Source organism: Typopeltis vanoorti, chromosome 1 (genome assembly GCF_054136105.1).
Source record: "Typopeltis vanoorti isolate ZY-2024b chromosome 1, IOZ_Tvanoo_1.0, whole genome shotgun sequence".
Classification (NCBI taxonomy): Eukaryota; Metazoa; Arthropoda; class Arachnida; order Uropygi; family Thelyphonidae; genus Typopeltis; species Typopeltis vanoorti.
Genome location: NC_143549.1, coordinates 183,622,416 through 183,637,044, shown reverse-complemented (window position 1 = coordinate 183,637,044; position 14,629 = coordinate 183,622,416). Strand labels below are relative to the sequence as shown.

Genomic DNA, 14,629 nt, shown 5'->3' with positions numbered 1-14,629 from the left:
TGGTATGGTCACTTAAACAGAATGAAAGATTTGCAAAACAAGTCTTCTTTGCCAGGTTGGTAGGAAAAAGACCCAGAGGACCAAGATATAGGTGGATTGATACAGTAAATGCCTTAGAAGATAGAAATATATGATCTGATAATGTTGGAGTCTTGACAGGTAACAGACTGATTTGGAGGAAAATTGTAGATAGGAAGTTAGTAACGATGTAATTTTTCATGTAGTACTATCATATCCTGTGTACTTCTTGAGAATATATATCAAGAATTTGATGATGATGATAGTAAAGTTTACATTAGAAAAAATTAAACAAATATAAAGTAAATGTTTATTATACAGTACTACTATAAGATGCAATCACAAGTAAAACATTTCAGCTACTTAGGCATGATTTTTAGTGAAGAGGGTAAATTAAATATGGAAATAGACAACTGAATGAACAAAGCTTTATATGGAATAAGAGAGAAATTAGCCAAAACACTAAATTAGCTGTATACAAGATAGTATTAAAGCCAATTTTAAGTTATAGATGTTATAGTCGAAACCATAATGCTTGTTACTATATATATTCTTCTTTAGCTTCTTTTTATCCACTGCTGGATATAGGTCCTCCCCCTTAACTTTCCAATTCTGCCTTTAGCCAGTGTCCACCATCTGTGTCAAACTTTTTTAGATAATCCCTTCCATCTTATCCTTTGGTCACCTTTGCTTCTCTTTCCTTCTCTTAGTACCCACTCAGTGCATAATTTTGTCTGCCTTTCATCTGGCCATCTTAATAGATTAATATATGGCCAGCCCATTTCTATTTACATGATTTACAATACTTCACAATATCTTCTACTCTAGTCATCTCTCTCTCTCTCTCTACTTCTAGTATTTCTTATTCTATCCCTGTTTGTTATTGTGGAGCATTCTCTCCAAGGCTGTTTGTGACACACACAACCTGGCCAAACTAATTGATTGAGGTAAATATAGTCTATGATTTCAATAGGATTATCTGGTAATTTTAGTTCATTCTGACTTGAATTTGTCATAAGTTTTGTTTTATTTATATTAATCTTTAAACTTTTTTGTAGCTTTCTCTGACCGTATATTTTTTGCTAAAAGAACATTGTCATCTGCAAAACATAAGTGATTTGAAATTTTTTCCATTGATGCTTATTCCATAGTTTTCCAATGAGACAACTCTTCTAAAGTAGTAGAAAACAATTTGAGTGATATAGGATCTCCTTGCCTTACTCCTCTCCCATTACCAAATTCCTTTCCCTGATGTTCTAGCTTTATACAGTTTTTAATAATCTGATATACTTTACTGGGATGGCTTGTTATTTTAATTAAGCTGTTTATTATTTTTGTCTGATAAAGAGAATCAATGGCTTTTCATAATCATTAAATATGCAGGAAGATTATATTGATTATATTCATTTGCTTTTTCTATTACTTGATTAATAGTGTAGATATGATCTTTTGTAAAGATTCATGCTCTGCATCCTCCTTGTTAATATGGCTATGTAATATATAAACATTTCTTTACAACTTTGATAGTAAACCGATTGGCTTATAGTAGTTATTGATATCTTTGCTGCCCCTTTTTATGTAATAAGATAATCAATGATTTCTGCCACTGTACCGGAATTTTTTCTGCAATTAAAATATCATTGAATATATCCAATATGATTTTTTTATTCTTAGGTGACTTGAGGGCTTTCCACAATTCTTCCATCATGATGGGTGGTGGTTTCTGTATTAGCTTAATCTAAATATTGTGGAGGATTTATATCTGTTTCCTTGTCTGTGTATATGTTCCTATAAAACTCACTAGATATTGAAGGAAGATATTATCTCTAAGAATGATCAAAAAAGGGTTACATGGAAGGAAAAAACAGATTCCAGAAATGAAAAATAAGCAAGGAATAATACAATACAACAGAGAAGAAATAATGAAATGTATTGTATTATTCCTTGTTTATTTTTCATTTCTGGAATCTGTTTTTTCCTTCCATTTTCCTTTCATTTTTTGATCATTCTTAGAGATTTTTTTTATTTTCTGTTATGTTCTGAATTGTTCTTAAATTATATTTTCTGATGTCGTTATTTCTTTTGTGACTAACTTTCATATTTCCATAAATTCTGTATTGTCTTTAGCTTTGCTACTTCTGTGTCTTCTTTTCTTTAATTCTTGCTGTGTTCGATTAGATCAAGTATCTGTAAAGTAAGTTTTTTTTTAGAGGTTCTGTTTGCTGGTCATGATTTTCTTAAACTTTTAGTCACTTCTATTATTGTTGAAGCTGTTACCTCAATTCTATCAGATAAGCCTGATTAATTCATACTTCTTTCCTTCATCTTGCATTCCACCATTTCCTCAAATTTTTCTTTATGGTTTATTATGTATATCTTCACCTTCTAGTGTGTTTTTTTTTCATTAACAGTTTAATTCTTCCCTCTTGATGTGTTTTATTCTTGCTCTCACTAGCTTGTTATCACTATCAGTCTTAAATTGGATGATACTAGATATGTCATCTAGTATTTCCATGTTGTAAACCATAATATAATTAATTTCATTAAAAACTTCTCCATTTGGTGATCTCCATGTCTATTTTTGTTTAATTTGTTTTATAAAGAAAGGATTTCCTATACACAATCCTTGGCTTTCTGCAAATTCAACAGGTCTTTGCCCTCTTTTTTTTTAGCCCATGCCTTGTGCACAGTGGTGAGCTATAAGGGGCTTGCCTCTGAGCCCTTTGTTAAATTTTTCTCAAATTTGCGAGCCCCTTGTTCTTCTTGTTTACTTTTTTATTTTTTCAAAAAAAAAACTTAAGCGACAAACTCATACGGTAACCTAACAAAGTGATTTTATTAAATAAAATATTATAGTTACTGTTACCACCATTTTACAAATAAGAATTCACTTTTGATAATTGCATATAAATAAAAAGGACTATAAAATAATGCCCCTTGATTGGTACTGTTGATTATCACTTGAAGTATAAAAACAAAAGAGAATGTAATGTACTTCATTTTTATTGTGTTTAGATGATATTTATTTATTCTTTATAGATTCTTTGTCATAAAAACATCCATCACAAACAAAAGAATTTTGTTTATAAAAAATGTGGACTATTTCACATTTGTGTGATTATAAAAGATTTTATTCTTATTATATTTTGATAGTAAAAAAATGTTTTTCTTATGTAAGATAAATTAACACAGATGATTGTATGCAAATATTTTATGTTTAGATCATGAAATATTTGTTTAAAAATGATAGCCTTTACAGGTTGATTGTACTCTCATACTTTTCGATTGTGCATTTGTGCACAAGCTGTATTAATAAAAGTTTTTGTGTGAAATACGGCTTTTTTTTTTGCTCGACGATGCGAGCCCTTTGTTAAAATTTCTATAGCTCACCACTGCTTGTGCACCTAAAGTGCACTTTCTATCTCTCTCTTGTTTCTTTCTTAATTTACGCTTAAAACATCCCATTACAGATTTTCAGTGACGTGTTATCTCTGAGAGCGTTGGAGATATCCTCATAGAAATTGATTTCTTCATCTGAATGACTGGAAGTGGGTGCATATTGTATTATATTTAAATCACACGGCTTATTGATTTACACTCTGAGAGTTGTAATTCTCTGGGAGACAGACTGGTTAAATTTGTTCTTTTTCCATTTTTATTATTATTATTACTTGACACCTCCAGGAAGTCGAAGACTCATCGAGGGAGGGCAGCTACTCTACAACTCTGTCTCCACCACTCAATCCCACCAACTATACCAACGCCATCTACCGCCTATCACCACTAATATTTCCACAAACAATTGCAAACATCCATGCACATGGAGGGATTTGAACCCGCAGCCTTTTGGCTGGAGAGTAGATACGCTAACCACTCGGCCAACCAGGCTGGCAATAATAAATTTAGTTTAATCCTTTATCCAAGTGTAAGTAAACAAAGTTTGCACCTGAAGTATCTTCAGGACTGAAGCAACTCGTCGTAAAGGTGGACCAAGCTCTCATCACTCCTTGTCTTAGTATCTCCCATAATGGAAAGTACATCTCCTTGTAGACATGTATAATGCTAGGCATTAAGGGAAAGGCCACTACCTAGACGGTTTCGACCTTTACTGAGGTCTCGTCAGTGGGAGCCAGACCCAGAGGAGGAATTATGTGAATCGTAATTCTAACTTCTCCTTGACCACGTTTTCCCCTAGCAGTATGTTAAATATAATTACTTGTTTCAGTAATTTTTTCTTTTATTTTTGTTTCAGAAAGTCCAAGGATATCCCAGTTTATTTTCTCCAGTGCCTTACACAGCACTTCTTTTTCATCTCTTTTCAAAGTTCTGACATGCGTTTAATTTCCTTAATGTTCTTCCCAGATACATTATCTAGAAAGAACCTCTAATTTACATTTGAGTGAATTCTGTCATTATTCTGAGAAGTAGATATTGCATTTGAGATAACCTGTCTGTTTTGGCCTTGGCTGCCATGGCTTTCAATTTTATCAACTCTCTTTAAGGGAGGTCAATCTTCCCATGTTGACCTCCCTTAAAGAGAGTTGAGATTTAACCTATTGTGCAAGGAAAATGCCTGGGAGAGAAGGCAGACTCCCACTGCATGGGACTAAAAAAAATAGTAAAATAGGAAAGATTCACTCCTGGTCCTTAAATCCTCTAATAGTATTGGAGGAAAGAGCAAGAAGAAAAAGAAGAGTAGAAACCAGTTTACAGATAATATAACAGATGAGTATTGCATGAAAGAAAGGCATGGTTCAGTATCAGGTACCTTGGGTTTTGACACTCCCATACTCACTAAAGCGAGCCCTTGAGGGTGTTAATATATATATGTATAACATTAAATGCTTTCCAAGATAGAATAATAACAGTAAATAAGATATGCATTTGTATACTGAACAAATTAGTACAGGTCTTTTCTTTGATTGTGAGTTTTCTTGACATAAACTCTTTTAGCAGATATAATTCAATGACTAAATCTTGATTCTTTTACTGATGATAGTAATATATTAAGTTAATGAAAACAAGTTTTCTTGCACTTTAAAAATTTCTTTTGAAGTTGTTCATGTAATTCATTCATGCTATAACAGAAGTGAACATTTTGATTATTTTACTTATTTTCAGTTTTTTTCATAAGTAATGCTTGAGCTGTATTTTCTCTTCTGAGCCAATTTTAGAACCATTTTTGGTTATAGGCCTTCCCATTTGTTTCCATATTTCTCTTTTGAAGGTTTCCTGATGACAACAATATCCAACTATTTCCACCAGATTATCCTTCTATCTTCTCTCATGTTCATGTCCTGCAATATATTCTGCTCATTTCTATTTTAATTTTAAAATCACCATCCCTATATCCAACACCTTTCTTTTCTTACATCTTTATTTTGTCTTATCTGATGTTTAGTACTTATGGATATTTATATTATATTATTGTTTTAGTGAGCAATGTAGCAATCCATGACATTTATGTATAGATATATAATTCTGAATGAATTTGGAGAAAAAAAAAGACTTTTTTTTATTCACTTCCTTCTAGGAATTAAACAGAAAATGCTGGACCTTCTCCATTGTTACAATCCTCTGTGGTTAAGAATAGGACTGGAAGTAAGTTTGCACATACCATTTGTTTGTAATGATATATAAATATTATTGGAGAAAAAAAATACAGTTTGAAAGCAAAATCCTAATTTTGGAGATTTAGTGTCAAAATCTGAAAAAAAAATATTAATTCTGCCAGGGAAGTATTTGGTGAAGTTTTTTTTTGGTCTGCAGTGACCTTCATTGCAGATCCAAACAAAAGTTAGAAACAGTCCTGTAAAAAAAGAAAGCATATTGAAAGTTTCTAGCAAATAAGTTAGCAAGTCAAAGTGTAACAGTATATGTGTAACATTAGCTAAACAAAAGTTATGTAAAATCTGGTAAGAATATAGAAGATAATCCCACCATTTTGGATAATATGTGTGATATGGATTTTGTTTTGCAGAAAACAATAGTGCTGCAGAAATTCACTAACTGTATAAGGTTTACGGGACTAACATAACGAGGGACAGTAAGGTAGGCAGTGGTGTCGTTTGTTTAAAGAAGGATGCAACAATGTAAATAATGGAGAATGCAGTAACCAGCCAAGTATGATGACAAACAATTTGGTGGAAAGAGTGAACACAAAACTTAATTTTGGTTCTTTGCTAAAGGAAAAGCAATGAGTAAGATCCCTTTTTGGTCCCAAAGACAGTGCCAATCATTTTTTTGACTGACATTGACCGTTTCAATTTTTTTTGCTTTTGAAATTATTAATGCCACAACTGCATTGATTTGACTTGATATTTGTGTACGGAATCCATGTTTCGTCACCAGTCATGATACGAGAAAAAAAAGTTGATTTCCTTCATTTTCATAATGCCTCAAAAATTAAGCCAGTTCCATTCACTGCTGTTTATGTGCATTGGTCAGCATTTTTGGGACTCATCTGGCACACAATTTCTTTTACTTCAGCTTTTCTGTTACAATTTCATGAATAACTGAGTGTGAAACTTCTTGGAATTCAAAAGAAAGTTCCATAATTGTGAATTTTCATATATTTGTCATTTGTCACCACATTGGCCGACCACTGTGCTCTTTGTGAACATTGTGTGCCCTTCTTTAAACAAATGATACCATTGCCTTATCTTACTGTCACTCATTATATTTAGGCCCATAAACCTTACACAGTCTTTGGTGAATTTCTGCAGCACTATAATTTTCCACTGACAAAAAACCATATTGCACCATGACTTTGCAACTAGTGGGATTTTTAATCACAGAATTCATTATAAATTACTTGTAGAAGACTACAAACCAGTGGCGGCTTGTACATAAGCACTGCGACACTGCAGCACCCCCAAGGAAAAAAAACGAAAAAATTAAATTTTGTTTGTGTTTATAAATAATTACAATGCTCACAACATTATATAAATGCAATACAACAATGTTAAAGGTTACAGCTTATGTTTCGACATTGATTGAATAGTTAATAATTGGATTTGTTTGATTAACGCTTTAGATTATGAAACAAATGCACTGCGATCTAATGATGTGTCAAAATTATCACGTTCGGCCAATTGCAGCTAGACTTGCCGATATTCGTTTGCACTTCTCATTGCATGTAAAAAGTGACTCCAACACTGCTCAGAGAGCAGTGTTGCTACAGTTAAATTATATGCTTGCGTGCGTTATTTCTGTGAGATATAAAATGTTTATTATTGGTGTGTGTTCGTGGGTGGTGAGGGGAAAATATTTTTAATAAAGCAATTTTTTAATATGTAAATTTATTTATTAATAAATTGGTTACTGATTAGGAAAAAAAGAATTTTTTTTTATTTTGTATATGCTGCATCCCACTTAAAATTTTCACCGACCGCCACTGCTACAAACAATAATGGAATGAAAGTGGAATGTATGGTCAACAGCAAGCTAATGATTTACTGTATGCTACCGCATGCAAGACCCCTCTTGAATCTGTTATTTGAGAGTAAATTCAGAACAGACCTTACTGTCTGGACGTGCCTTGTACATTACTCATATTCGAGAACCTGATGTGTTAAAAAAAATAGTCCTAAACTCTTGTCTTACCATAGTCATCATTGAAAAACTGAAAGCAGGATTTGTGATGAAGCAAATAGTCGCCTGCACAAAATTTAACTTTTTTTGACTCATCACAATTCAGGTAACCTTTCTTATCTCAGATATTCAGCATCAGTGTTTTTGTATCCATTATTGTTGTATTTTAACTGACAGAAGTGAAACTTGGTGAGGTCATTGGTTGCTCTACTCCCTCTCTTTTCACAATACAACATATTGTGCATTTGATATTCACCTTTTTTGAATCACCTTCTATTTCACTGATATTTGACCATTTTGTAGCATGTGTAAAACTGCTATTCTTGTCAAAAATTCTGTGACAAAAAGAATAGTAGTGGTTTCCATGATATTTTAGATCAGTATGCCTGGTGCTACTATTTTCTGATTCATTTTAGGTCATGTTTTTGCATACATTGAGTTGTTTGTGCATATACATACATGTTATTCCTCAGTATCCATGTGTTGAGGCTTAAGTGCTGTGAAGAATCCGTGTTGGATGTTTAATGGAATATTATCAGCACTGAGAAAGGATTAAAAATAATTTTAATACTTCCAATATTTCGTCTCCGTCACAGAGACATCTTCTGGGATTACAAATCTTTTTGTAACAACACACACACACACACACACACACAAATAATACAATAGTGAGTGAAACTAAAGTCCTATCTGGGTGGTTTGCCCTCTATGGGCATTTGCAGGTGGCCTAGGATGTAAAGAGGGATCTCTGATAATTAATGTTTCCCAAATTTTGGGAAGTTTAATGCAACCGTATTTGTTTAAATTCAGTTGATTCCTGCATGCAGATGCAGGTTCAAAGAATAGTCTTTTTTTTTTTTAATTTACTATGGTGGATCATGGTAGTTTTTTTCAGGAGATCCTGCGGGTTGTATCCAACACATGGTCTGCAAGGCCAGATTGACCATAATCGTGATTGCAGTTGTATGACTTGTGTTCTTCTAACCGGATGGTTGCCGATCTACCTGTCTGTCTGAGGTAAGCCAGTTTACAGGCACAAGGTACTCTATATATTCCAGGCACTGAGAGAGGAGGGAGCTGGTCTTTGGTGGAACAGATAAGGGTAGCAAGTTTACGGTGGAGCTTAAAATCTATCACTTAGCTCCAGAAACAGCTAATAACATCAGATTTTACGTAGCTAACACCAGTGCTCCTTGCTACAAATTTTCAAAGCAGCTAGTTAACTCTTTGACCCCCCCCCCCCTCACTGGTCTTACCACATCTCATAAAAAAACTCCACCCACTTTAAAAACTTAATTGAAAATATTACTTTAAATAATACAGACATATTGGTCAGCTTTGACATCATCTCATTATTTACCAGTATTCCCCTAATTGACACCTTAACACTCTTAAAAAATGTTTTTCCTTCTGATGTCTTAGAGCTCTTTTCCTTTGCCATCAACTCTGATTATTTTTCTTGGAAGAACAAAATCTACAAACAGATAGAGGGAACTGCCATGAGTTTCCCCCCTCACCCCTCTTATCAATTTTTACATGGAACATTTTGAAAAACGAGCCATAGACTCTTCCCCTCTAAAACCTTCTATCTGGCTAAGATATGTAGATGATGTGTTCTCTATTTGGCCTCATGGCCCAGACACATTAGATTCCTTCCTTAGTCACCTCAATAGTCTACATCCAAGAATCCAGTTTACAATGGAAAAGGAAAATAACAATAGTTTACCCTTCCTAGACACCTTAGTAACACTCCTTCCTAATGGTAGCCTTTCTTTCTCTGTATATAGAAAATCTACTCACACAGGCAGATACATTCACAAACTCTCCCAATACCACCCCTCTCAACTATATGGCATTATTAAAACTCTTACCAATAGAGTCCACAATCTTTGTTTCAGTGAAACTGCCCTTTCAACCGAACTCAAGCACATACACAACACCTTCCTTTCCAGTGACTACAGAATTAAAAAAAAATAATCAAGTCCTTCCCCATTCCCCGACCATCTCTTCAGAAGGACTTCAGAAATTCCATCACCATACCTTACATCCGTGGTGCAGAAAAAAAATAGCCAGATCATTAAAAAAGTACAACCTCCATACAGCTTTTAAGCCCCACCATAAACTTGCTACCCTTATCCATTCCATCAAAGACCAGTTCCCTCCTCTCTCAGTGTCTGGAGTATATAGAGTACCTTGTGCCTGTAAACTGGCTAACTTTGGACAGACAGGTAGATTAGCAACCATCCGGTTAAAAGAACACAAGTCATACATCTGCAATCACGATTATGGTCAATCTGGCCTTGCAGACCATGTTTTGGATACAACCCACAGGATCTCCTGGAAAAAAAAACGCCATGCTCCACCTGGGGGGGGGGGGTGGGGGGGGGGGGGGGTGGGGGGGGGGGGGGGTGGGGGGGGGGGGGGGTGGGGGGGGGGGGGGGTGGGGGGGGGGGGGGGTGGGGGGGGGGGGGGGTGGGGGGGGGGGGGGGTGGGGGGGGGGGGGGGTGGGGGGGGGGGGGGGTGGGGGGGGGGGGGGGTGGGGGGGGGGGGGGGTGGGGGGGGGGGGGGGTGGGGGGGGGGGGGGGTGGGGGGGGGGGGGGGTGGGGGGGGGGGGGGGTGGGGGGGGGGGGGGGTGGGGGGGGGGGGGGGTGGGGGGGGGGGGGGGTGGGGGGGGGGGGGGGTGGGGGGGGGGGGGGGTGGGGGGGGGGGGGGGTGGGGGGGGGGGGGGGTGGGGGGGGGGGGGGGTGGGGGGGGGGGGGGGTGGGGGGGGGGGGGGGTGGGGGGGGGGGGGGGTGGGGGGGGGGGGGGGTGGGGGGGGGGGGGGGTGGGGGGGGGGGGGGGTGGGGGGGGGGGGGGGTGGGGGGGGTTGTACCATCATTCTATATTTTGGTTTAACCAATAAGAATACAATTTGGTCGGCTAAATCCCAAATTGCCAGCCCATCCTCGTTCGTTCAGTATCAAAGTAGATACCCAACAGGGTGCACCACGAGAAGGTGAGGATTGGACATTAGGTCAGAAGCCCTGGTCGGTTCTCCGCATTCTTTTAAAGGCTATGTGGAGGACTCCTCTCAGTTATACAGCTTAAAAACGCTTATTATTTTATAAGACACCCACACATATTACCACTGAAGAAAGATGTAAAGATTTCATTGCATTGGTATACCTCAGAGGAACTTCCGCACACGCATAGAATAATGTTAAAAATTGTAATGTAAGAACCATTTTTAAACCAGTACAGATACATTAATAAGACCTGGCTCTCAGAAGCACGTGATGATTGGTATTGAGTTTACAGAGTACAGTAATTTTAGGAAGGATTAGACAAGATAGGAGAGAAGGAATGTGATGCTAACAATATCAGATGATTTGAGGTTAGTTAGCTATGTTTGCAATATTAGTAACAATTTTCAGTGTAGCAGTGAGTTTGAAGCTATATGGTGTGAGGTGAAGTCTGACAAGATCAAATTCATGGTAGGTTAAATTAAAGATGCCAAGAAATTATATTCTTGTTTAATCCTTTATCCAAATCTAAGCAAACAAGGTTTGATCATGAAGTATCTTCATGACCAGGCTACTTGCTAATGACTTCACATTACTTGCCTTAGTATCCCATAATGCAAAGCACACATCCTTTTAGGTGTGTATAATGCTATGTATTATAGGAAGGGCCACTACCCAGCCTTGTTTTGACCTTTATTGAAGTCTTATCATAAGGAGCCAGACCCAAAAGAGAAACCAAGATACTTCATGATCAAAACTTTGCTTAAACTTGGATAAAAGATTAAACAAGAATATAATTTCTTGGCATCTTTAATTTAACCTACCATGAATTTGATCTTGTCAGACTTAACTTCACACCATATAGCTTCAAACTCACTGCTACATTGAAAACTGTTACTAATATTGCAAACATAGCTATCTAACTAACCTCAAATCATCTGGATATTGTTAGCATCACATTCCTTCTCTCCTATCTTGTCTAATCTTTCTTAAAATTACTGTACCCTTTGACCTCAATACCAGTCATCACATGTGCTTCCGAGAGCCAGGTCTTATTAATGCAGAAATCATATATTTCTTGTATACATGTAGTCAAAAGGTGTAACAACTTCTTATTAAAATACCCTGGATCAGAGCTAGTTGTTGAAAGTTTTTTCACTATTATAAATTGAAGATGCCAAGAAATTATATTCTTCTTTGATCCTTTATATAAGTGTAACACACAAAATTTGCATGTGAAGTATCTTCATGATGTTGTGAAGATTCTTCATACATAAACTTTATTTGTTTACACTTGGATAAAGGATAAAACAAGAAAGAATATACAAGAAAAAATGTTCAACAACAAGTTCAATTATTGCTACAGACATTGTGGATCAGCTAGTGATGATAAAATGCATCACCAGATAAACCTAATGGGTACCAAATAATTGATCATCATGGGTGATGCTTTGCATAACAACTTCCTTATGCAGTATATGACAGAAGAAACTCTAGGTCAAAGAGTATTAGAACTGATTATACGAGGGTGGTTTGAAAAGTTCTCAGCCTAACAATGAAAAAATGAATTTATAATTTCAAAATTATTTTTATTTTTCAACATAATCTCCCTTAAGACTAATACATTTATTCCAATGATGCTCCAGCGCCATTATCCCATTCCTGTAGTGGTTCTCAGTAAGATCTGCCACCCCTCTACAGCTGCAATCACCTCTTGATTCGAAGAAAAATGCTGACCAGCGAGGAAGAGTTTTAGTTTTTTGGAAGAGATAAGATCAGAGGGAGCCAAATCTGGGGAATAGGGTGGATGTTCCAACAATTCATAGTGCAGATCCCTTAATTTTCCCATTGCCAAAACACCTTTGTGGGCAGGTGCATTGTCCTGATGAAAGATGATTTTTTTTCATCTGCAAACTGGGTCTTTTATCACGAATTTTTTCATCTAGTCTGGTTAAAAGATTGGAATAATATTCCCCAGTTATTGTTTTACACTTTTTAAGATAATTAATAAACAAAATGCCTTTAGCATCCCAAAACACCAATGCCATGACCTTTCTTACTAATGGAACCAAATTTGTCTTCTTTTGCACCGAACAACTGGCTTCTCCACTGTTTTGACTGCTGTTTGGATTCTGGTGTGTAATGGTGAATCCGAGTCTCATCCATAATAATAAATCAATGCACAAAATCAGTTTTTATTCTTGTTAAAAACGCTCCAAGCACTGTTCAGAGAATTTCATGCGAGTGCGTTTTTGATCTGATGTGAGCAATTGTGGTACCCATCTTGTGCAAAGCTTTATCATTTGCAATTCTTCATGCAAAATATATCCTACACATTCTTTTGAAATGCCTATAGTCTCAGAAATTTCACGCACTTTGCATCGTCGGTCATCCAATACCATATCATGCACTTGATCAGTGATTTATATCTCCTCTTTTTGGATGTCCTTCAAGTGGATCATCTTCAAGGCTGGTATGGCCACATTTAAACTCGGCAGCTCATTTCTTAATTGTCAAAAACGAAGGAGAAGAGTGCACGTAAACTTTAATGAACTTTGAATGAATTTCTTTTGGCATTAAATCTTCTTTTACAAAGAATTTTATGACTTCACTCTTTTACAAAGAATTTTATAACTTCACTATACTCAATTTTATCCATTTTAAGAGATACAGACAACACTTTTGCTTGATAGAATGATTTGCAATTTCACATGGATGCTTATGACAGACGTACCAACTTAGGGGGAAAAAAATCTTGCCAATAGTGTTGCCATCTATGGTTGAGGCTGAGAACTTTTCAGACCACCCACGTAGTGTCAGTGGTTTCAGGATGTGACAGTGATCATGCTATACTAACCTGGGAAGTGGCTATGTTTATGAATGTTCCATTTAGAAAAGATTAAATGTTGAACTTCAAAGCGACAAATTATGAACAGTTAAGGAGAATAGTGGGTTCAATCTCATGGTACAGCTTGTTAGATGGTAAGGATATCAGCAGTGTTTGGGATCCATTTAAAAAATACTTAAATGATGCAATATTGAAATATGTTCCTATTTTTTGAAGATTAAATAGGGTAGGAGTGAAATGGGTGCAATCTTATTACACAAGAGATTCTTAAGAAAATGATGATGATGCGAAGGAGTACCATATGCATAATTATGATATCAGTTATGAAATTTATGAAGTGTAGGCCAGAAGAGTTGCAGCTATTGTATGGAAAGCTAACTGTGAGCTAGTATGTAAAGAAACTGGCTCTGCAAGCTAATGATAACCCAAAAGAATTCTTTCATAATGTTGCAAGCAAGTAAAAGAAAGAAAGAAGAATGCGAAAGAATAACTTTGCTGAATGCAGATGGTACACATGTGACAGATGCAGAAGAGATTATTCAACCAATGAGTGCCAATTTTCCTAAAAGCTATCAGTGTAGTGTAGGCAATATTGAGCTCACTGCTATCTCTTCACTGGATGAAGAAACTCAGGTGTATGAGGAGGTGGTGGTGCTAGAGCTGTTGCATGAACTGAATACAAATCAGTAGTAGGTAATGGGATATCAGCCTGGTGACAAAGTGTGTTCAGCTGAACTGGTTGTTTCTTTGAGTTGTATATTTATTGATGTCCTTGTAATAAAGAAGAAATATGAAGGAGTGAACAATCCTATAATTTTTTTACATGTGCAAACCATTATTTAAAATGCATAATAACCTTTCAAGTAATTTATTGTGAAGCTATAAAATTTACATTTTATATCACACTATAATAAGATTTAATGTTATGTTATTTTATAGGTTATGAAGCAGCATTAAAGAAACATACACTGAAGAAATTTCTGCTACTTGTACTTTTCTTGGACCATGCAAAATTAACACGACTTATTGATCATGACCCATGTCTCTTTCGTAAGGATGCCAAATATAAGGTTAGTCATATTTTTCTGTGCATGCTCTCTCTCTCTGATTGGCCTGCTCATTAGGGATTCCCATCTAACAGTGTTGAATCATTGCACCTTCAAATATG

At 36.3% G+C, this 14,629-nt stretch overlaps 1 protein-coding gene across 1 annotated transcript in view; it reads left to right on the top strand.

Annotated features, from left to right (window-relative positions):
• Positions 1-14,629, top strand: part of LOC150110692 (uncharacterized) — a 464,373-nt gene that overhangs the window by 140,027 nt on the left and 309,717 nt on the right. Inside the window, exons 6-7 of the mRNA XM_090405298.1 lie at positions 5,552-5,644; positions 14,401-14,531. Of these exons, the coding sequence (XP_090261424.1) occupies positions 5,552-5,644; positions 14,401-14,531 (224 nt within the window). The remainder of the gene's footprint in view (positions 1-5,551; positions 5,645-14,400; positions 14,532-14,629) is intronic.